Genomic DNA, 24,842 nt, shown 5'->3' with positions numbered 1-24,842 from the left:
GGTTGTAATTGATTAGGCAGGTCTGTACTCGTCAGTATCTGATGTCACACTAGACAGACCTGTCTCTCTCTCCAGTTTCCTTCCTTATAACCCAACACCTTCTATAAAGAAGAACTATTTTAAATCACACGGATTCCTCCTACCCGTAACCCTCGCCCCTCTCTTCCTCGCCCCTCTCTTCCTCGCCCCTCTCTTCCTCGCCCCTCTCTTCCTCGCCCCTCTCTTCCTCACACCCCTCTGTCACAACAGACAATAAGCTGCTCCTGTTGCGTTAGGCTGAAAGACCTCTCTTAATGCTGGATGTGAGCTGCTCCTGTTGCGTTAGGCTGAAAGACCTCTCTTAATGCTGGATGTGAGCTGCTCCTGTTGCGTTAGGCTGAAAGACCCTCTTAATGCTGGATGTGAGCTGCTCCTGTTGCGTTAGGCTGAAAGACCTCTCTTAATGCTGGATGTGAGCTGCTCCTGTTGCGTTAGGCTGAAAGACCTCTCTTAATGCTGGATGTGAGCTGCTCCTGTTGCGTTAGGCTGAAAGACCTCTCTTAATGCTGGATAGCTGCTCCTGTTGCGTTAGGCTGAAAGACCCTCTTAATGCTGGATGTGAGCTGCTCCTGTTGCGTTAGGCTGAAAGACCTCTCTTAATGCTGGATGTGAGCTGCTCCTGTTGCGTTAGGCTGAAAGACCTCTCTTAATGCTGGATGTGAGCTGTTCTATCCTCTGTCTCTCAGGGTTTGGAGGGCTTCCACAGTTTGGTTATCAGATGAGTTAGGAGGACAGTTTTATGACTGGCTTTGATTTTTGGGGCCGTGTTTTATATTCCACGGCTATGATGAAGCATCGTCCTAGTTTTAAGATGTGGTCCACTGTCGCTCAGTTGATAGAGCATGGTGCTTGTAATGCCAAGGCTAGTGTGTTCGATTCCCGGGTCCACCCATAGATAAATGTATGACTAAGTCACTATGGATCAAATCCTCGTTGTTGTTATTAGTATTGTTGTGTATAATCCAGGCTGTATCACAACCGGCCGTGATTGGGAGTCCTATGGGATCTACTGCTGTGAGTTTTATAGGATCTACTGCGGTGGGTTTTATAGGATCTACTGCGGTGGGTTTTATAGGATCTACTGCGGTGGGTTTTATAGGATCTACTGCGGTGGGTTTTATAGGATCTACTGCGGTGGGTTTTATAGGATCTACTGCGGTGGGTTTTATAGGATCTACTGCGGTGGGTTTTATAGGATCTACTGCGGTGGGTTTTATAGGATCTACTGCGGTGGGTTTTATAGGATCTACTGCGGTGGGTTTTATAGGATCTACTGCGGTGGGTTTTATAGGAACTACTGCGGTGGGTTTTATAGGATCTATTGCGGTGGGTCGGATAGGATCTATTGCGGTGGGTCGGATAGGATCTATTGCGGTGGGTCGGATAGGATCTATTGTGGTGGCGCCAACTTTTTTTTTTAACCCTTATTTTCCCATCTTTTCTTTCAGAGCTTTCCATGCGGGTGGCGATCAGAAGGTAAGTGTCTGGTTCTGCATCCCAAACACCACCCTTATTCCCTGTATAGTGCACTACTCTATCAGGTCTGCATCCCAAACACCACCCTGTTCCCTGTATAGTGCACTGCTCTATCAGGGCTCAGGTCAAAAGTAGTAAGATATGCATGGAAAAGGGGTTTCACATTTTTGCATTTTTAATGTCTGTGTCTGTCTTAACCTCACACCTCCTTGAAACCCTGTGAATGATGATGCTTCTCCAATGTGAATCAACAGATCCCTGTCTTCACTAGGCAGTGACTAAACTCAACTCAACTCCTACGTCTTTTCATAGTCCAGAACATTATTACCCTGTCTATGACAATGCTCACATACCGTTTCCCCTGCAAGGCTGTTAATATTGTGGTGTCGGATGAGAGGAATTGACCCTGTTTGGCTCCTAGTGGTGTCTCTTAACAACTTACACCCTCACATTGCATTTAAAGTCTCCACAGTCATTCTGATTCAATCCCCCCATTAGGCTGGCAGCTAGCTCACAGCACACATTGTATAAAGTAGAAGCCAGTTATAAGTTTGATGTTTGTTTGTTTGTTTGTTTGTTGAATGAAATTATTATTAGTAGTCCTTATAGTAGTCCCTGACCTGTTCACTGGATGTGCTAGCTGTCCCAGACCTGCTGTTTTCAACTCTCTAGAGACAGCAGGAGCGGTAGAGATACTCTGAATGATCGGATATGAAAAGCCAACTGACATTTACTCCTGAGGTGCTGCCGTGTTGCACCATCGACAACCACTGTGATCATTATTACTTGACCCTGCTGGTGATTTATGAACATTTGAACATCTTGGCCATGTTCTGTTATAATCTCCACCCGGCACAGCCAGAAGAGGACTGGCCACCCCTCACAGCCTGGTTCCTCTCTACCTGGCACGGCCAGAAGAGGACTGGCCACCCCTCAGAGCCTGGTTCCTCTCTAGGTTTCTAATCTCCACCCAGCACAGCCAGTCACAGCACCCAGCACATCTCCACCCAGCACAGCCAGCCAGCTTTATAAATACTTTTGATTTGATTTGATTATACACGTGTACGTGTGACCCTAAAGGCCGTTGTACAATCCCAGACTCAAGGCAACATAATGAAGACTCTTACGATAACATTATCATGCCAAGTTCATAGTTCAAACCCTATTACAGAAATGTAATATGATTTGTATTGGAAGGCAAATGAAACATCCCATAATAACATCTTCTCTGACACACTGAGAAATCCTAGCTGAGGACAAAAAAACAGTGCAACTCTATGTTCAGTGAACATTTTTGGAAAACTATTTAAGTGTTAAGTAATTGAGTTGCACCAAGCTAACAGAGACCGAGGAAGATCCTCAGTGGGACCAACTCCAGCTTTCCAAATGGCTCTCTATTCCCTACGTAGTGCACTACTGTGGGTAGTCAATGGGTCAAATGTAGTGCACTATATAGTGAATGGGGTGCCATTTGGTACACGAGTCAGACAGTTTGGTGTGTTCACACTTCGGCCTCCTCTCTCCACACAGAGAGACAGCTGGCCTTGGCAACACCTACTGTGGTTCTGATGTTCTGAGCCATGTTGAGGCTAACACAGCTGGAGCAGATATATGATTGTGTGTGTGTGGTACATTACCACACTAATTAATTAATGTGTGTGTTTTCTCTAACTGCATGTTATTTGCTGTGGTTTTTGCCGTGTCTCCCCTCCCCCCTCTCTCACACCCTGTAGGATTTGCTCGCCCCCGCCTCCGTTCAGCCCAAATACTCCTTTGCCCCCAGCACCGCTATCAACAAGATGGCCCGGCCATTCACGCCGGGCGGCGGCAACACGGTCATTAAACCAGTGGCGTATGCCCCTAAAGTTAACACCCCGGTCCCTGTCAGCATGCTACAGCCACACAACGGGTAGGTACACAAACAAACAAAACAAACCAAACCAAATCTCAAAGACCAAATGTTTTCCCGGTGTTTGGGTTGTGAAACGAGTCACTCTGGGTTCCTGTGGAAGGATGATTTCAGTATTTTATGTCAGATCTGAATCATTCAGGTAACTCCCTGAGAAATTGATGACGTTTTTAAGAATGGTTGAGTTGTCAAAGTTGATGTTTATTTAACTTGAGAAGTCCGTTTAAGAACAAATTCTTATTTACAATGACGGGCCTACCCCGGCCTACTACCCCGGCCAAACCCCGGCCAAACCTGGACGACGCTGGGCCAATTGTGCGCGCCGCCCTATGGGACTCCCAATCACAGCCGGATGTGATACAGCCTGGATTCGAACCAGGGACTGTAGTGACACCTCTTGCTCTGAGATGCAGTGCCTTAGACCGCTGCGCCACTCGGGAGCCCAAATGATGATCTGATCAGAAGATGTCTTCTCCTGGTCTGTTGGGACCAGACTGTTGAGTAGAATACAGGAAATCAAAATGACTTCCCATCAGCCAAATTCTCTCCACAGTGTCGTCAACATTCCTAAGTGACAATGTTGTTCGTCTGTCTAAAAGGTCCAAGAGTGCTCTGTTTTTTTAAAAAACTTCCTCATTTAGGTCTGGTAGGAAGAGCAGTGTGTGCTCTGTCTTGACCGGGTGGGTCCCAAACTGTTTCATTCAGGCCCCTCTTCCATCATTGGGGAACATCCCGCACCAGGGTGATGTTTTTGTAACTCAGCGCTCCCTCCATTTATAATACCCCTGTCCAATTCTGGGCCCCAAATGGCACCCTATTCCCTATAGAGTGCACTATTAGAGGGCCTTGGTCAAAAGTAGTGTACTAAATATGGAATAGAGTGCCATTTGGGACTAATAAATTGTTTAATCTCTGGCTTGCGTTAACAGAATGGAGCAGTTTAAAAAGCTAAGACTTGTAAGACTGACGTCATGTCTGACATGGACGTCATGGCTTTCAGAAGTTGTTTAATTTCCCCCTCCTCCTAACTGTGTACTGTAATTAGTGTCGACACCCACCACAGACGGGGGGAGAACCTGTATACTGCTTTACAAGGGTTTCTTAATGCCATTGGTCGGTTCTAAACAGCAGAAGGTTCTACGTCGACTGAAAAGGACCCTTGAAGTTCATGTGATCACATGTGTTTTCATGTTAATCCACACTGTGAGAGGTGTACTGGTCACCTATAACATGACTTAGTCTGTGTCCTCAATGGCACTATATTCCCTGTACGCTGAGAGTACAAAACATTAAGGACACTTGCTCTTTCCGTGACATAGACTGACCAGGTGAAAGCTATGATCCCTTGTTGATGTCACTTGTTAAAGTCAGTGTAGATGAAGGGGAGGAGAAGGCTTAAATAATGATTTTAAGCCTTGAGACAATTGAGACGTGGATTGTGTGCCATTCAGAGGGTGAATACGGGTAAAACAAAATATTTTAAGTGCCTTTGAACCCGGTATGGTAGTTGGTGCTGGGTATACTGGCTTGTGTCAAGAACTGCAACTCTCTACAGTTTCCCGATGTGTATCAAGAATGGTCCACCACCCAAAGGACATTCAGCCAACTGGACACAACTGTGGGAAGCATTGGCGTCAACATAGGCCAACATTCCTGTGGAACGCTTTCGACACCCTTGTAGAGTCCGTGCCCCGACGGGGAACGGGGGAGGTCTGACCAAGTGTTACTGTCTGTTTTCTTTTCTTCCAAATGTTGGTTGGAATATTCCAGAAGGGAGTAAGTAGGAAATCCAGAATACTCTGCTCAGGATTTCTGCGAAAGTTTGCAGGATCTCGCAACCCTTATTCCATGCCTGATACTTGGTACATAGTCTACGGCCTTTGGTCACCGTGTCGGGGAAGGGTTAACGTCTTTTTGGTGAGGTCTAGATGTTGTCTGTGGCTGTATTTAGCCTCGCTGTGCTCAGGATCCTTTCGTTTTAGAATCTGCTGAGCTGTCAGAATGGTTTTTTACTGTGGTGGTGCTGCGTTACCTAACGAGCCTTGCTTGGAGAAGTCACACGGACCTGAAAGCCTGCCTTGTATAGCTCTTCTCATGCTTTCACTGCCTAAAACACTTCATGGAGAGAGAGGTTAAAATAACAAACACTAGTTTACTCAAATTCAACCTTTATGGCGCGTTGTCAACAGTTAAGACCGCGTCTGTATTCTGTATAGCTCTTCTCATGCTTTCGGTGTTGCAAGCACGTCATACTGAGAAATGAGGGTCTATAACACCAGAAACAGTTGACTCTTTCGTGGAAAAAAAGCTTCAAATTCAACCTGTGTTCTTCATAAGACTATTTTACATCTCTTAAATGAAGTCATACAATTTTGTTGTGAAGAGTTTTTAAAGAAGCAGTACAAAGTTGTTGTGAAGAGTTTTTAAAGACGTAGTTTAGTCGTCTTTTTTCTTCATCAGTCTTCCTCCAGCGACTTTAGTGGATTAGGTTTCCCACAACACTATTTGCCGGCCGGAATCTAAACTGCCACTCCTTCACACAGCTGCTTTTCTTATGACAGAGACTAAATCATACTGAGTCCTGTCGTTCCTGTCCAGGTCTAATCTGTGACTTGCTAAGGGGCAGGGTTGTATGGACTGTCGTTCCTGTCCAGGTCTAATCTGTGACTTGCTAAGGGGCAGGGTTGTATGGACTGTCGTTCCTGTCCAGGTCTAATCTGTGACTTGCTAAGGCAGGGTTGTATGGACTGCCGTTCCTGTCCAGGTCTAATCTGTGACTTGCTAAGGGGCAGGGTTGTATGGACTGTCGTTCCTGTCCAGGTCTAATCTGTGACTTGTTAGAGGGCAGGGTTGTATGGACTGTCGTTCCTGTCCAGGTCTAATCTGTGACTTGCTAAGGGGCAGGGTTGTATGGACTGTCGTTCCTGTCCAGGTCTAATCTGTGACTTGTTAGAGGGCAGGGTTGTATGGACTGTCGTTCCTGTCCAGGTCTAATCTGTGACTTGCTAAGGGGCAGGGTTGTATGGACTGTCGTTCCTGTCCAGGTCTAATCTGTGACTTGCTAAGGGGCAGGGTTGTATGGACTGTCGTTCCTGTCCAGGTCTAATCTGTGACTTGCTAAGGGGCAGGGTTGTATGGACTGCCGTTCGGGTCTTTTACTATGATACTGGTGAAGTTTTGTCTTGCCCCCCAGCCGCTCCAGAACGAGGTCGGACTCTAGGACAGTGCTGGTCAGGAAACAAACGCTAAGCTAGTTAATGGATGCAAACAATGTTCTCCCCCCAAAACAACATTCATGGAATATATTCCAACCCTGCTGGAAGGTATTTATTTTACAGAGGAACAGGTTGAATTTAAGGTCTTTTCACTAGAAGGTATTCATTCTTCAGGAGAACAGGTTGAATTTGAGGTCTATCCACTATAACAGTAGTAATCTAGTCTATGGGCGTACTAGGTAGTTTGGCAAGGCTGGGTGATACAGAACAAAGCAGGGAATGTGTCCGATGTCTAGGCATGTTGTATACTAGCAGGTCTGGTATATTTGCACAGAGGTTCCCCTGCTGTCATGATGAATCCGTCCAATGGCACAACATTATTACTGTGTCGTTATTGAGGTATGTACGCAGTCATACAGTGCCTTCGGAAAGTATTCAGACCCCTTGACTTTTTCTACATTTTATGTTATAGCCTTATACGAAAATGGATAAAAATCATTTTGTTTTTCTCAATCAACACACAATAATACCCCATAACCACAAAAACAGGTTTTTAGAAATGTTTGCTAATTTATTAAAAATTAAATTAAATATGACATTATTCAGACCCTTTGAAGCACCACCGATTACAGCCTTGAGTCTTCTTGGGTGATACAAGCTTGGCACATCTGTATTTGGGGAGTTTCTCCCATTCTTCTCTGCAGATCCTCTCAAGCTCTGTCAGGTTGGATGGGGAGTGTCGCTGTACAGCTGTTTTCAGGTCTCTCCAGAGATGTTCGATCAGGTTGAAGTCCGGGCTCTGGCTGGGCCACTCATGGACATTTAGAGACTTGTCCCGAAGCCACTCCTGCGTTGTCTTGGCTGTGGGATTAGGGTCATTGTCCTGTTGGAAGGTGAACCTTCGCCCCAGTCTGACATCCTGAGCGCTCTGGAGTAGGTTTTCATCAAGGATCTCTCTGTACTTTTCTCCGTTCCTCTTTCCTTCGATCCTGACTAGTCTCCCAGTCTCTGACGCTGAAAAACATCCCCACAGCATGATTCTGCCACCACAGTGCTTCACTGTAGGGATGGTGCCAGGTTTGCTCCAGGCGTGACGCTTGGCATTCAAGCCAACGAGTTCAATCTTGCTTTCATCAGACCAGAGAATCTTGTTTCTCATTGTCTGAGATGGCAAACTCCAAGCGGGGCTGTCATGTGCCTTTTTTAAAGGAACTCTATAGAGAAGGGCCTTGGTCACCTCCCTGCCCAAGGCCCTTCTCCCCCGATTGCTCAGTTTGGCCGTGGCGGTCAGCTCTAGGAAGAGTCTAGGTGGTTCCTAACTTCTTCCATTTAAGAATGATGGAGGCCACTGTGTTCTTGGGGACCTTCAATGCTCCAGACATGTTTTAGTACCCTTCTGTGCCTCGTCACATCTGTTTTGGAGCTCTACGGACAATTTCCTTCAAACTCATAGTTTTTTTTTTTGTTGCTCTGACATGCATTGTCAACTTTGGGACTTTATATAAACAAGTTTGTGCCTTTCCAAATCATGTCCTATCAATTGAATTTACCACAGGTGGACTCCAAGATGTAGAGACATGTCAAGGACGATCAATGGAAACAGGATGTACTTGAGCTCAATTTAGAGTTTCATAGCAAAGAGTCTGAATACTTATGTAAATAAGGTGTTTCTGTTTTTGTTTTTTTATACATTGGTGAACATTTATGGGGTATTCTGTGTAGACTGTGGAGGATTTGAATTTATTTGTATAATAAGGCTGTAACATAACAAAATGTGGAACAAGTCAAGGGATCTGAATACTCCTCACTGTATTTGACTTTCCGGTTGGTCGTAAATAAGTTCGGTTCTGGGCATAAATATTGTAATTTTATACCATTTGATGGAATAAATATATGGGCCAGATAATTATTGTAAAAGAATGTGTTTTCAATGACCTTACCTTTTTGTTTAGTTACCTGTTTAACTAAACGAAGGTGAAATAAAAACAGTTTTAGAAGTGAGGTAATCAGTCAATACAGCCATCAACTTGAACCTGGATCTGTTGTAGATCAGTGAGAGGACGATGAGGACTCTGGATGACTGTCACACAGCCTGCCTGCGAGTTTTGTGTGACGGTCACTGAGTCAGCGTCGTCAGAACGCCTCGTGCCGTGCGTCTCTCTGACAGAACCCGTCCACAATGAAAGCCTGTGTGTGTTTTCACCCCACTGCACGATACTCTGCATCTCTGTCTCCTCGCTGTTGACTGTTCTCTGCAACTATTGTTGTTTTTGTTTTTCCAAACTGACCCCCCCCATCTCCTTCTCTCTTCTCTTCTTTCACCCCGCAGATGGATGAGAAGTCAGTAAACTCTCTTTACTTCCTTTTTACTTGAATGTTAAATCATAGACTTCCTGTCAGTATCTGAGCTAGTGGTTAGTAATGATTAGTGAAGGTCTTTCTCTTACCAGTAGTAACAGTAACATAAGTTTATTTATCATTGACTAATCATTGATCATTCTTCAGAATTCTTCATCTAACAGTATTTCTCTTTCTCGTGTAATTTCTTGTCCATTCTGTCTTCTGTCCACCCTCTTCTCTTCGTCTCCCTCTTCCTCCCTCCCTCCCCCCCTCCCCCTACAGAGAGGATCAGCCTTTGTATGACCACCAGAATTACCAACACGAGAAGTAAGAGACAGATGCATTATGGTCCAGCCTGTTTGACCGCTGGTCACTAGACAGCCATGTTAGAGAGGACATATTGACACGGTGTCAGAGGGGACATATTGACATGGTGTCAGACAGCCATGTCAGAGGGGACATATTGACATGGTGTCAGACAGCCATGTCAGAGGGGACATATTGACACGGTGTCAGACAGCCATGTCAGAGGGGACATATTGACACGGTGTCAGACAGCCATGTCAGAGGGGACATATTGACACGGTGTCAGACAGCCATGTCAGAGGGGACATATTGACACGGTGTCAGACAGCCATGTCAGAGGGGGACATATTGACACGGTGTCAGACAGCCATGTCAGAGGGGGACATATTGACACGGTGTCAGACAGCCATGTCAGAGGGGGACATATTGACACGGTGTCAGACAGCCATGTCAGAGGGGACATATTGACACGGTGTCAGACAGCCATGTCAGAGGGGACATATTGACACGGTGTCAGACAGCCATGTCAGAGGGGACATATTGACACGGTGTCAGACAGCCATGTCAGAGGGGACATATTGACACGGTGTCAGACAGCCATGTCAGAGGGGACATATTGACACGGTGTCGACAGCCATGTCAGAGGGGGACATATTGACACGGTGTCAGACAGCCATGTCAGGGGGACATATTGACACGGTGTTGACAGCCATGTCAGAGGGGGACATATTGACACAGACAGCCATGTCAGAGGGGGACATATTGACACGGTGTCAGACAGCCATGTCAGAGGGGACATATTGACACGGTGTCAGACAGCCATGTCAGAGGGGACATATTGACACGGTGTCAGGGGGGACGTATTGACACGGTGTCAGGGGGGACGTATTGGAGGACATACAGTACCAGTCAAAAGTTTGGACACCTTCTCAAGGGTCTTTATTTATTTTTACAATTATCTACATTGTAGAATCATAGTGAAGACATCAACACTATGAAATAACACATATGGAATCATGTAGTAACCAGAAAAGTGTAAAATAATCCAAATGTGTTTTTATATTTGCAATCCTTCAAAGTAGCCACCCTTTGCCTTGATGACACATTTGCACACTCTTGGCATTCTCTCAACTAGCTTCATGAGGTAGACAACTGGAATGCATTTCAATTAACAGGTGTGCCTTGTTAAAAGTTAATTTGTGGAATTTCTTTCCTAAATGCGTTTGAGCCAATCATTTGTGTTGTGGCAAGGTAGGGTTGGTATACAGAAGATGGACCTATTTGTTTTAAGAGCAAGTCCATATTATGGCAAGAACAGCTCAAATCAACAAAGAGAAATGACAGTCCGTCATTACTTTAAGTCAATTTCAAGAACTTTGAAAGTTTCTTCAAGTGCAGCTGCAAAAACCATCAAGCGCTATGATGAAACTGGCTCTCATGAGGACCGCCACAGGAAAGGAAGACCCATAGTTACCTCTGCTGCAGAGGATAAGTTCATTAGAGTTACCAGCCTACCAGAAATTGCAGCCCAAATCAACTGTTCAGAGGAGACTGAGTGAATCAAGCCTTCATGGTCAAAATACTGCAAAGAAACCACTACTAAAGGACACCAACAAGAAGAAGAGACTTGATTGGGCCAAGAAACACGAGCAATGGACTTTAGACCGGTGGAAATCTGTCCTTGGTCTTTGAGTCCAAATGTGAGATTTTTCTGTTCTAAACGCCGTGTCTTTGTGAGATGCAAAGTAGGTGAACGGATGATCTCTGCATGTGTGGTTCCCACCATGAAGCATGGAGGAGGTGGTGAACGGATGATCTCTGCATGTGTGGTTCCCACCATGAAGCATGGAGGAGGTGGTGTGATGTCTTTGTGAGATGCAGAGTAGGTGAACGGATGATCTCTGCATGTGTGGTTCCCACCATGAAGCATGGAGGAGGTGGTGTGATGTCTTTGTGAGATGCAGAGTAGGTGAACGGATGATCTCTGCATGTGTGGTTCCCACCATGAAGCATGGAGGAGGAGGTGAATGGATGATCTCTGCATGTGTGGTTCCCACCATGAAGCATGGAGGAGGTGGTGAATGGATGATCTCTGCATGTGTGGTTCCCACCGTGAAGCATGGAGGAGGTGGTGAATGGATGATCTCTGCATTGTGGTTCCCAGATGAAGCATGGAGGAGGTGAACGGATGATCTCTGCATGTGTGGTTCCCACCATGAAGCATGGAGGAGGTGGTGTGATGTCTTTGAGATGCAGAGTAGGTGAATGTATGATCTCTGCATGTGTGGTTCCCACCATGAAGCATGGAGGAGGTGGTGTGGGGGTGCTTTGCTGGTGACACTGTCAGTGATTTATTTATAATTCAAGGAACACTTAACCAGCATGGCTGCCACAGCATTCTGCAGTGATACACCATCCCATCTGGTTTGCACTTAGTGGGACGATCATGTGTTTTTCAACAGGACAATGACCCAACACACCTCCAGGCTGTGTAAGGGCTATTTGACCAAGAAGGAGAGTGATGGAGTGCTGCATCAGGGGGATTGCTACATGATTCCATATGTAGAAAATAGTTTTATTTTAAATAAAGAGAACCTCATGATTGAATAAGTGTGTCCACAACTTTTGACTGGGATTTTATGTCTGTTGAATATGACATGGGATGCATCCAAAATGGCACCCTATCCCATATGTAGTGCACTACTTTTGACCAGGGATACACGTCGCTGGGTCCACGTCATGGTGGTTTCAACCACGTGATAACGTCATGTCTGTGTGTAGACACGGTTTGCTATGTTAACGTTGTTGGAACGTTGTGGGAAACTTGCGTGTTTACTGTGCATGTTCCGTTCAACGTTATTTAACGTTGTGGTGTGTACTAGGCACGGTCTGCGGGTGGATGGCATCCCCATGTTCATCCCCAACGACCGCAGCAAGAAGAGGCTGATCGAGGACACTCAGGATTGGCAGCCCCGCACAGGCACTACCCAGTCCCGCTCCTTCCGCATGCTGGCCCAGCTCACAGGCACCGACTACAGTAAGTCGGTGAGGGAGCGAGGTCGGTGAGGGAGTGAGGTCGGTGAGGGAGCGAGGTCGGTGAGGGAGCGAGGTCGGTGAGGGAGCGAGGTCGGTGAGGGAGCGAGGTCGGTGAGGGAGCGAGGTCGGTGAGGGAGCGAGGTCGGTGAGGGAGGAGCGGTGAGGGAGCGAGGTCGGTGAGGGAGCGAGGTCGGTGAGGGAGCGAGGTCGGTGAGGGAGCGAGGTCGGTGAGGGAGCGAGGTCGGTGAGGGAGCGAGGTCGGTGAGGGAGCGAGGTCGGTGAGGGAGCGAGGTCGGTGAGGGAGCGAGGTCGGTGAGGGAGCGAGGTCGGTGAGGGAGCGAGGTCGGTGAGGGAGCGAGGTCGGTGAGGGAGCGAGGTCGGAGAGGGAGGGAGCGAGGTCGGAGAGGGAGCGAGGTCGGTGAGGGGGAGCGAGGTCGGTGAGGGAGCGAGGTCGGTGAGGGTGCGAGGTCGGAGAGGGTGAGGGAGAGGGTGCGAGGGTCGGAGAGGGAGAGGGTGCGAGGTCGGAGAGGGAGAGGGTGAGGGAGGAGGTCGGAGAGGGTGAGGGAGCGAGGTCGGAGGGAGGGTGAGGGTGGGAGCGAGGTCGGAGAGGGTGAGGGAGAGGCGAGGTCGGAGAGGGTGAGGGAGCGAGGTCGGAGAGGGTGCGAGGTCGGAGAGGGAGCGAGGTCGGGGGGGGGGGTTGTCAGTGGTCGAGAGGGGGAGAGTGAGTGATGTGGACAATGTCCTTTGGGCGTTGTGATTCGTTTGGGCGTTCTGATACTGTGTTTCCCCTTGGCTCTCTCAGTGCAGGACCCAGACGATGAGACAATGAAGAGGGCCAGGTAAACAGCCTGTGTGTTTATAAAGCTATATAATATATATAACTATGCCTGTGTGTGATGTCTACAGCTGACTCTGGTATAGTCTGTGTTACAGCCATCTTTAAGCTTCAACATGTGGTTTGGTGTGTGAGTTATACAGGTGGTTTGGTGAGTTATACAGGTGGTTTGGTGTGTGTGTGTGAGTTATACAGGTGGTTTGGTGTGTGTGAGTTATACAGGTGGTTTTTGTGTGAGTTATACAGGTGGTTTGGTGTGTGTGAGTTATACAGGTGGTTTGGTGTGTGTGAGTTATACAGGTGGTTTGGTGTGTGTGAGTTATACAGGTGGTTTGGTGTGTGTGAGTTACACAGGTGGTTTGTGTGTGTGTGTGTGTGTTATACAGGTGGTTTGGTGTGTGTGTGTGAGTGAGTTATACAGGTGAGTGAGTGAGTTATACAGGTGGTTTGGTGTGTGTGTGTGTGAGTTATCAAATCAAATCAAATTTTATTTGTCACATTCACATGGTTAGCAGATGTTAATGCGAGTGTAGCGAAATGCTTGTGCTTCTAGTTCCGACAATGCAGTAATAACCAACAAGTAATCTAACTAACAATTCCAAAACTACTGTCTTATACACAGTGTAAGGGGATAAAGAATATGTACATAAGGATATATGAATGAGTGATGGTACAGAGCAGCATAGGCAAGATACAGTAGCTGATATCGAGTACAGTATATACATATGAGATAAGTATGTAAACAAAGTGGCATAGTTAAAGTGGCTAGTGATACATGTATTACATAAGGATGCAGTCGATGATATAGAGTACAGTATATACGTATGCATATGAGATGAATAATGTAGGGTAAGTAACATTATATAAGGTAGCATTGTTTAAAGTGGCTAGTGATACATGTATTACATAAGGATACAGTAGATGATATAGAGTACAGTATATGCATTGTTAGTGATATATATATAGTAACATTATATAAGGTAGTTGTGATGTAGTTTTCCCATTGCTTGGTGAATTGTCTGTCCTTCTTCATTTCCTGTCTCTTCTCTTCTCTTTCGGGGTGGTTAGGGAAAAGTTCCTTACAGAGATTCAGAGCCCCCGTTACGCCCGTCTGAGGGACTGGCACCACGAGAGGTCCGCACGCGCCCTCAACATCAAGTCCTGAGCATCACCATGGCAACGTGCAGGGCCGGGCCTGAGCCCTAGCGATCGATAGCCATCAGAACGACGACAACGACTAAAACGACAACAGCCCGATTATCCAGACGACAACACACACACACACACCCCAGACGACAACACACACACACACCCCAGACGACACACACACACACACACCCCAGACGACACACACACACACACACACCCCAGACGACGACACACACACACACCACACACCCCAGACGACAACACACACACACACCCCAGACCCCAGAACAACACACACACACACACACACACCCCAGACGACAACACACACACACACACACACACACCCCAGACGACAACACACACACACACACACACACACCCCAGACGACAACACACACACACACACACACACACCCCAGACGACAACACACACACACACACACACACACCCCAGACGACAACACACACACACACACACACCCCAGACGACAACACACACACACACACACACCCCAGACGACAACACACACACACACACACACCCCAGACGACAACAAACACACACACACACACCCCAGACGACAACAACACACACACACACACACCCCAGACGACGACAACACAACACACACACACACACACCCCAGACGACAACACACACACACACACACCCCAGACGACAACACACACACACACACACACACCCCAGACACACACACACACACACACACCCCAGACGACAACACACACACACACACAGACACACACACACCCCAGACGACAACACACACACACACACACACCCCAGACGACAACACACACACACACACACACCCCAGACGACAACACACACACACACACCCCCCAGACGACAACACACACACACACCCCAGACGACAACACACACACACACCCCAGACATACAGAGGAGGAAGAAAAAACAAGTTAAAGATATATATAAAATAGAGGAATCTATGATCACTGAGCCATACGTGGAACCATTGCATACTGAGCCTGTCTAACTGTCAATTCCCTTCTTCTCCTTGACTAGGAGTTAGTGTTGATAACACCTTGTGGATCACCTTGTGTGTAACAGACCTGGGGCACATACATCAAATACGATCCTGGGGTACGGGTGGGGGGGGATTTGCACTTCGGGACCGTTCTATTGGTCCCATTGTCCCGGAACAATCCAAATCAAGTCCACCTCAAGACTTCTACAGTATTTGACGAATGTATCGGACCCCAGTCTACTTTGTTGTTCTGTTCCTCCTATTAAACTGTGTTACTCAGAGTTATCTAAACAGGGAGGGGGGGGGGCAGCTGTTGGAACAGCGCTGTTCCTCCTATTAAACTGTGTTATTCAGAGTTATCTAAACAGGGATGGGGGCGGACAGCTGTTGGAACAGCGCTGTTCTTCCTGTTAAATTCTTTATTCTGAGTTATCTAAACAGGGTTCATCTCCTGTTGAACAGCGCTGTTCTTCCTGTTCCATTCTTTATTCTGTAGTTCTAGTTCATCTCCTGTTGATCTGTAAACTCGTTCTTAGCTCTGAGTTCTTAGCTCTGAGTTCTTAGCTCTGAGTTCTTAGCTCTGAGTTCTTAGCTCTGAGTTCTTAGCTCTGAGTTCTTAGCTCTGAGTTCTTAGCTCTGAGTTCTTAGCTCTGAGTTCTTAGCTCTGAGTTCTTAGCTCTGAGTTCTTAGCTCTGAGTTCTTAGCTCTGAGTTCTTAGCTCTGAGTTCTGCTCTCTTTTTTTCTCTTTGTTTTCTGAACTCTCCCTTTGTTCTTTAGACTCCTCCCTCTTGATAAGAACGATAAATATATCTTGTACTGATGTCCTCATAAAACTTCTGAAAACACCTCCTACTTGTCATTTATCTTTCTCTGCTTCCTTCTTTACTGCACTCTACTCCACTATACTGCACTCTACTCCACTATACTGCACTCTACTCCACTATACTGCACTCTACTCCACTATACTGCACTCTACTCCACTATACTGTACTCTACTCCACTATACTGTACTCTACTCCACTATACTGCACTCTACTCCACTATATTGCACTCTACTCTACTCCACTATACTGCACTCTACTCCACTATACTGCACTCTACTCCACTATATTGCACTCTACTCCACTATACTGCACTCTACTCTACTCCACTATACTGCACTCTACTCTACTCCACTATACTGCACTCTACTATACTGCACTCTACTCCACCATACTGTACTCTACTCCACTATACTGCACTCTACTCCACCATACTGTACTCTACTCCACTATACTGCACTCTACTCCACTATACTGCACTCTACTCCACTATACTATACTCTACCAGTATACTTTACCATGAAGTACTCACTATACTCTACCATCCAATACTCACTATACTGTACAATACTATACCATGCACTACTCATTATACTGTACAGTACTATACCATCAATACTCATTATACTGTGCAGTACTCCACTATACTGCCTACTCTACTCCACTATACTGCAGTATACTCCACTATACTGCAGTACTATACCATCCACGATACTCATTATACTTTACATGAAGTACTCACTATGCACTACTCATTATACTGTACAGTACTATACCATCAATACTCATTATACTGTGCAGTACTATACCACGCAATACTCAGTATACTGTGCAGTACTATACCATGCGATACTCATTATACTATACCATGCAATACTCATTATACTGTACAGTACTATACCACACAATACTCAGTATACTGTACAGTACTCTCCATCCAATACTCATTATACTGTACAGTACTATACCATGCAGTACTCACTATACTGTATAGTACTACCATGCAGTACTTACTATACTGTATAGTACTATCATACAGTACTCAATATACTGTATAGTACTATACCATGCAGTACTCACTATACTGTGTAGTACTATCATGCAGTACTCTACCATGCAGTACTCATTATACTGTACAGTACTATACCATGCAGTACTCACTATACTGTATAGTACTCTACCCACTATACTGTATAGTACTCTACCATGCAGTACTCACTATACTGTATAGTACTCTACCCACTATACTGTATAGTACTCTACCATGCGGTACTCACTATACTGTGTAGTACTATCATGCAGTACTCACTATACTGTATAGTACTACCATGCAGTGCTCACTATACTGTATAGTACTACCATGCAGTACTCACTATACTGTATAGTACTGTATCATGCAGTACTCACTACTGTACAGTACTATCATGCAATATTACCTACTGATATGTAATAGTCTCCATGTGGTTTTTGACACTAGAGTTAGCACACCTCATAGAAGGGAGCAGTCGATCATCTCGGTGATTCTAGACTATCGTTGTGTGTCAATGTGCAATGTTTTTAATTTTTTTATTGAACTTTTGGCAAACTTTGTGTGTATAATATATGTGTGTGTGGAATGTGTGTGTGTGTATGTATATATATATATATATATATGTGTATGTATGTATGTATGTATGTATATATATATATATATATGTGTATGTATGTATATATATATATGTGTATGTATGTATATATATATATATATAAGTAGGCATCACTCTGATAACTGGCTGTAGAAAAGTCTGCATCTTGTCACGGTACATCAAACACGGATTATTTGGATAATGAAGCTGTCGGTAATATAGTAGTGGTGTCAAAACCAAAACTTATCCCGTTGTTCACACCACGGTCGTAACAGGTGTAACGACGTCATGTCTCATTTGGATGGACAATGACCAGAAGTTGCTCGGCGATTTTTAAATAGATATTTCGTCCTGTTCTACTATCTGATCACAAATACTGTTACGTCTTTCATTCCTCTGTAATGTATCTTGAGTTCTCTCTGCCGTTTTTTTACAAGTTGTTTTTAATGTAGATGTCGTATTTAGAGATGGTAGTTGTATCCAGAGATGTCTGTAGACACCTGTTACTGAGACGAATGCTGTTAACTCTAAAGAAGGGGTAGGCGACTTGATTCGGCCGAGGACGGACGGACGGTCGGAACATAACCGCCATCATTATAATCATTTGTACACTGCAAATTGACCACAACTAAGCCCCAAAAACAGGTTATTTTCCAATACAATCCTGCCATACCTTGATTACGTCTCTTTTGTGTGAAGGAAAATACTTTGAACAGATTTCCTAAATTATATACTTGACCAACCACCTCAATTTGGTTTCTGACAATGTTTTTATTTATTTTTTTACACTGGATAAAAGTAGAGACTCGGAGCTACAAAATGGTACAATTATACACTGTAGTTGAGGAACAATGGGAAAGTAATTCTGCTTTGAAAGTTGATGAACTTGTAAACTCACTTTTGAGAGAATCACCTTTTGAATATTTTGGTATTTGGTGAAGAGCTCTTCTTTAGCCCCACCCATTCAGCATCATTCACACCCCCTGAAGCTTTAGCCCCACCCATTCAGCATCATTCACACACCCCTGAAGCTTTAGCCCCACCCACTCAGCATCGTTCACACCCCCTGAAGCTTTAGCCCCACCCATTCAGCATCGTTCACAACCCCTGAAGCTTTAGCACCACCCATCTCTTTAAGGATTCACAAGTCAGGCCATGTGCTAAACACAGTGTAGTTTTAGTAAACAACCAAAGATTTCAAGACTAAAATGTGTAACTAGTAGCCTACAATAAGGAAAAACTCAAAGTAAAAATACACTTAGTCCTTGGCCTATAGCCTAATCTGACTTTGGTGCAGGTCCTGTTGTTCTTCACATTACAAACTCTGGTAAACACACACTATATCAAATACAATCTAAGTTTATTTGTCACGTACACAGGATACAGAAGGTGTAAACGGTACAGTGAAAAGGTTACTTGCGATTAGCAATGTCAAAAATAGTGTCCAGATAAAAAATATTTTATAATTATTGAATGATTCTTACCAAGACACTTGTCCAAGTTGATGGTTCATGTGAAAGAAATGGATGTCGGAGGAAACGCTGCTCAACTGACGACGTAATCAGCCTGCAGGCGCAAGGTCCGCCACAAGGAGTCACTAGAACCCAATGAGCCAATGCTGTTCTCCATGACTAACGTTATATCTTTCAAACAAGGATGGATCTACACATACTGAGCAGCTCATGTTTTAGACAGAAGCATGTTACATGGCCGACCAATCCAAACTCATCTCTCGGCATGCCCAGCCCATCCATTTATCTCAGCCAATCATGGCAAGAGGAAAAGGTTCCTGTCTTTTTTTCCCGAGGGCTAAACCAACTAGGCTCGTAATTTTAATTGTTCGTATTTACAGGTGGCATACAAGTTAGTTATTAAGGCACATCAGAATTCACATTTCAGTCTCTTCTCTCCTCTCCACTTCTCTCCTCTCTCTCCTCTCACTCCTCTCCTTTCCCTCTTCTCTCCTCTCCACTTCTTTCCACTTCTTTCCACTTCTCTCCTCTTCTCTCATCTTCTCTCCTCTCCTTTCCTCTTCCTCTCCTCCTATTTTTGTTGGGCCAAAAAACCAAAACCGTGTGGCCTGTTGCTGACCCCTGCTCTACAAACTTCGGTCAATGTGCTGTTTGGAGGAATATGACTTGATCACAACAAATTCCCAGTCCACCTTCTAATACCTTTCCTTTCTGTAAGAAGTGGTATAGGCACAGAGAGATGTGAAATTAAGGAGCAATCGTCTCAATGGTTTACCATTTATGCTCCTTCGATTTAAATGGGGTTTTTTAAACTCATAACATGATGTCAGACACTGCTGCCACTCTACCTCTTCTGAGTCACCATGGTAACCCTATAGCACCTGTTTCTAAGGAAGTGTGTGTTTCTTCCCAGCATCAAGGCTTCTCGGTCACCTGCTAAGGCCCAGACCCAGGCAGCCGACAAACCTGACGGTGAGTTACTGCAGGTCAGAGTTCAAATGACAGGGATGTTGGTTATTAAACATACAAAATCCAAGCCTTTTATTTAGTAGTTAGATGCATTATAACATGCTATAAGCATTGAAATATTATATTTGACCTTTTATTTAACTAGGCAAGTCAGTTAACAAACTCTTAATTTCAATGACGGCCTAGGAACAGTGGGTTAACTGCCTGTTTAGGGGCAGAACGACAGATTTGTACCTTGTCAGCTCGAGAATTTGAATTTGCAACCTTTCGGTTACTAGTCCAACGCTCTAAAAACTAGGCTACCCTGCCGCCCCAATTATGCATTATAGCATGAGCTATAAGCATAGTAATATATTGTAACGTGCTATAAGCATAGTAATATATTGTAACGAGCTATAAGCATAGTAATATATTGTAACATGAGCTATAAGCATAGTAATGTATTGTAACATGAGCTATAAGCATCCATACAGTCCCATGGTTCCTTTATAATCTACTGTATGAGTCTCCCTGTCTGTTGTATTGATACATTTCACTGGGTTCCCCAGCCTCTAAGTCTCCAGTCAACTCTGGTCCAAAGGTGCGCCCTCCGTGGGTGACTGACCCAGGGTTCGCTGACCGTTACGCCCCAGACAAGACCAGTACGGTTCTGACCCAGCACAGGCAGCCGGCCCAGCCAACGCCCATGCAGAACCGCTCCTCTATCCTACAGGCGGCTCAGCAGGCACCGGAGGACAGCGGAAGGACCCCTCTCTGTGGAGCCTGCAAAAAGATCATTAGGTGGGAACAATATGATTATATTGCCCCCTGTCTGTTAGATTAATAACTACAAGGCCTTTATTTACTACTGCCCCCTGTCTGTTATTTATATATATATATTATATATCAGTTATATAATGTTATTTATTTATATATAAATAACATTATATATAAATAAATAACATTATATAACTGATATATAATATATATCACCCAATTCCTTAAATATTGTAAAATGTTTGACCAAAACCCTGAATGTCAAAGTTTCCCCCTATTGGGTCAATATAGAAAGTGTTGTTCCCTACATGAGTTCTACGTGGAAAAAGTAGTGTACTGTATCGAGAATAAACTCTATAGACTATAATTTCATAATAGACTAGATGTACTGCATCAAACTGCTAAAGCCCTGATTTCTTAGACCATGTGATCTGACTAGGTAATACTCTTGGACTTTATATAACCTCATTATTGTTTTAAAAAAAAGATTTAAAAAACTGGAATGACCTGACATCTGACAGCTAAGTGGTTAATGTCCAGTAAGTCATGTCTGTGATGGTAGGATCACTGTTTCCCATTTTATAGAGAGCTGTGCCTAGAAACCTCTGTTACACCCAGCTGGGCTTGTCTAACTGGTGTTTACGTTCTCTGTGTGTGTGTCTAGGGGCCGGTACCTGGTGGCTCTGGGTCAGTCCTGGCACCCAGAAGAGTTCCAGTGTTCCCAGTGTAAGGTGATGTTGGATGAGGGAGGATTCTTTGAGGAGAAAGGCTCAATCTTCTGTACCAAGTGTTATGATAACCGCTACGCTCCCAACTGTGCCAAATGCAAGAAGATTATCGTAGGGGTAAGATCTCTACTGTCCTGTCTACTGTCATCTATGAGAATACTGTGGAATGTGGACCACATGCTAGTTTAGCAGGACACAATATACTTGTAAGCTGAGGCCTGACCCCCCTTCCTTCCTTCCTTCCTTCCTTCCTCTGTTTAGGATATCATGCATGCTCTGAAGATGACCTACCATGTCCTGTGTTTCATGTGTGCTGCCTGTAAGAGCCCCATCAGAAACCAGGCCTTTTATATGGAGGAAGGAGAACCTTACTGTGAGAAAGGTGAGGCTTAGAGGTGTGTGTGTGTGTGTTGCCTTACATGTTAACTGTTGCTGTTCTAACCGTGTCAATCAAAACAGGGAAACTGTTGTCGGGTCCGAGAAGTAATGAGTTAAACAGGGAAACTGTTGTCGGGTTCGAGAAGTAATGAGTTAAACAGGGGAAACGGGGGGAAACTGTTGTCGGGTTCGAGAAGTAATGAGTTAAACAAGGGAAACTGTTGTCGGGTTTGAGAATTAATGAGTTAAACAGGGGAAACGGGGGGAAACTGTTGTCGGGTTCGAGAAGTAATGAGTTAAACAGGGGAAACTGTTGTCGGGTTCGAGAAGTAATGAGTTAAACAGGGGAAACTGTTGTCGGGTTCGAGAAGTAATGAGTTAACCAGGGGAAACAGGGAAACTGTTGTCGGGTTCGACTACTACTTCCGGCGCCGACAGAGATGGCCGCCTCGCTTCGCGTTCCTAGGAAACTATGCAGTTTTTTGTTTTTTTACGTGTTATTTCTTACACTAGTACCCCAGGTCATCTTAGGTTTCATTACATACAGCCGAGAAGAACTACTGAATATAAGATCAGCGTCAACTCACCATCGTTACGACCAAGAATATGTTTTTTGCGATGCGGATCCTGTGTTCTGCCTTACAACCAGTGCCACGGAATGGTTCCCATGCAGCGACCCCAAAAAACGACTCAGAAAAAGAGGGAAACGAAGCGGTCTTCTGGTCAGACTCCGGAGACGGGCACATCGTGCACCACTCCCTAGCATTCTTCTTGCCAATGTCCAGTCTCTTGACAACAAGGTTGATGAAATCCGAGCAAGGGTAGCATTCCAGAGGGACATCAGAGACTGTAACGTTCTCTGCTTCACGGAAACATGGCTAACTGGAGAGACGCAATCCGAAGCGGTGCAGCCAGCGGGTTTCTCCACGCATTGCGCCGACAGAAACAAACATCTTTCTGGTAAGAAGAGGGGCGGGGGCGTATGTCTTATGGCCAACGTGACATGGTGTGATGAAAGAAACATACAGGAACTCAAATCCTTCTGTTCACCTGATTTAGAATTCCTCACAATCAAATGTAGACCGCATTATCTACCAAGAGAATTGTCTTTGATTATAATCACAGCCGTATATATCCCCCCAAGCAGACACATCGATGGCTCTGAACGAACTTTATTTAACTCTCTGCAAACTGGAAACGATTTATCCGGAGGCTGCATTCATTGTAGCTGGGGATTTTAACAAGGCTAATCTGAAAACAAGACTCCCTAAATTTTATCAGCATATCGATTGCGCAACCAGGGGTGGAAAGACCCTGGATCATTGTTACTCTAACTTCCGCGACGCATATAAGGCCCTGCCCCGCCCCCTTTCGGAAAAGCTGACCACGACTCCATTTTGTTGATCCCTGCCTACAGACAGAAACTAAAACAAGAAGCTCCCACGCTGAGGTTTGTCCAACGCTGGTCCGACCAAGCTGACTCCACACTCCAAGACTGCTTCCATCACGTGGACTGGGAGATGTTTCGTATTGCGTCAGACAACAACATTGACGAATACGCTGATTCGGTGTGCGAGTTCATTAGAATGTGCGTTGGAGATGTCGTTCCCATAGCAACGATTAAAACATTCCCTAACCAGAAACCGTGGATTGATGGCAGCATTCGTGTGAAACTGAAAGCGCGAACCACTGCTTTTAATCAGGGCAAGGTAACATGACTGAATACAAACAGTGCAGCTATTCCCTCCGCAAGGCTATCAAACAAGCTAAGCGCCAGTACAGAGACAAAGTAGAATCTCAATTCAACGGCTCAGACACAAGAGGCATGTGGCAGGGTCTACAATCAATCACGGACTACAGGAAGAAACCCAGCCCAGTCACAGACCAGGATGTCTTGCTCCCAGGCAGACTAAATAACTTTTTGCCCGCTTTGAGGACAATACAGTGCCACTGACACGGCCTGCAACGAAAACATGCGGTCTCTCCTTCACTGCAGCCGAAGTGAGTAAGACATTTAAACGTGTTAACCCTCGCAAGGCTGCAGGCCCAGACGGCATCCCCAGCCGCGCCCTCAGAGCATGCGCAGACCAGCTGGCCGGTGTGTTTACGGACATATTCAACCAATCCCTATACCAGTCTGCTGTTCCCACATGCTTCAAGAGGGCCACCATTGTTCCTGTTCCCAAGAAAGCTAAGGTAACTGAGCTAAACGACTACCGCCCGTAGCACTCACATCCGTCATCATGAAGTGCTTTGAGAGACTAGTCAAGGACCATATCACCTCCACCCTACCTGACACCCTTGACCCACTCCAATTTGCTTACCGCCCAAATAGGTCCACAGACGATGCAATCTCAACCACACTGCACACTGCCCTAACCCATCTGGACAAGAGGAATACCTATGTGAGAATGCTGTTCATCGACTACAGCTCGGCATTCAACACCATAGTACCCTCCAAGCTCGTCATCAAGCTCGAGACCCTGGGTCTCGACCCCGCTCTGTGCAACTGGGTACTGGACTTCCTGACGGGCCGCCCCCAGGTGGTGAGGGTAGGCAACAACATCTCCTCCCCGCTGATCCTCAACACTGGGGCCCCACAAGGGTGCGTTCTGAGCCCTCTCCTGTACTCCCTGTTCACCCACGACTGCGTGGCCACGCACGCCTCCAACTCAATCATCAAGTTTGCGGACGACACAACAGTGGTAGGCTTGATTACCAACAACGACGAGACGGCCTACAGGGAGGAGGTGAGGGCCCTCGGAGTGTGGT

The 24,842-nt window shown here is 45.5% G+C and overlaps 1 protein-coding gene and 1 long non-coding RNA gene across 6 annotated transcripts in view; both read left to right on the top strand.

The window, feature by feature from the left end:
* The window catches only part of pdlim7 (PDZ and LIM domain 7), a 64,366-nt gene that overhangs the window by 33,477 nt on the left and 6,047 nt on the right, over positions 1–24,842 (top strand). For 4 of the 5 annotated variants that reach the window (XR_006079605.1, XR_006079604.1, XM_042303541.1 and 1 more), the window contains exons 4-9: positions 1,488–1,515; positions 3,249–3,424; positions 20,153–20,211; positions 20,757–20,988; positions 21,629–21,809; positions 21,954–22,074. Coding sequence is in view for 3 of the 5 variants with exons in the window: in XM_042303541.1 (XP_042159475.1) it covers positions 1,488–1,515; positions 3,249–3,424; positions 20,153–20,211; positions 20,757–20,988; positions 21,629–21,809; positions 21,954–22,074 (797 nt within the window). In the remaining 2 variants the exon portion in view is untranslated. Of the gene's footprint in view, positions 1–1,487; positions 1,516–3,248; positions 3,425–9,261; positions 9,307–12,167; positions 12,323–13,123; positions 13,161–14,224; positions 14,469–20,152; positions 20,212–20,756; positions 20,989–21,628; positions 21,810–21,953; positions 22,075–24,842 lie in introns of those variants that run through there. The other variant, XM_042303543.1, reaches the window with a different exon arrangement.
* On the top strand, positions 3,749–6,537 carry LOC121840392. The gene is made up of 2 exons (XR_006079606.1): positions 3,749–6,134; positions 6,189–6,537. It is a non-coding gene; the product is annotated as an uncharacterized LOC121840392 (long non-coding RNA).

The sequence above is a fragment of the Oncorhynchus tshawytscha genome, linkage group LG21, assembly GCF_018296145.1.
Source record: "Oncorhynchus tshawytscha isolate Ot180627B linkage group LG21, Otsh_v2.0, whole genome shotgun sequence".
NCBI classification, from domain to species: Eukaryota; Metazoa; Chordata; class Actinopteri; order Salmoniformes; family Salmonidae; genus Oncorhynchus; species Oncorhynchus tshawytscha.
Note: the sequence above shows the minus strand (reverse complement) of the source record. Positions and strands in the feature narration are given on the sequence as shown.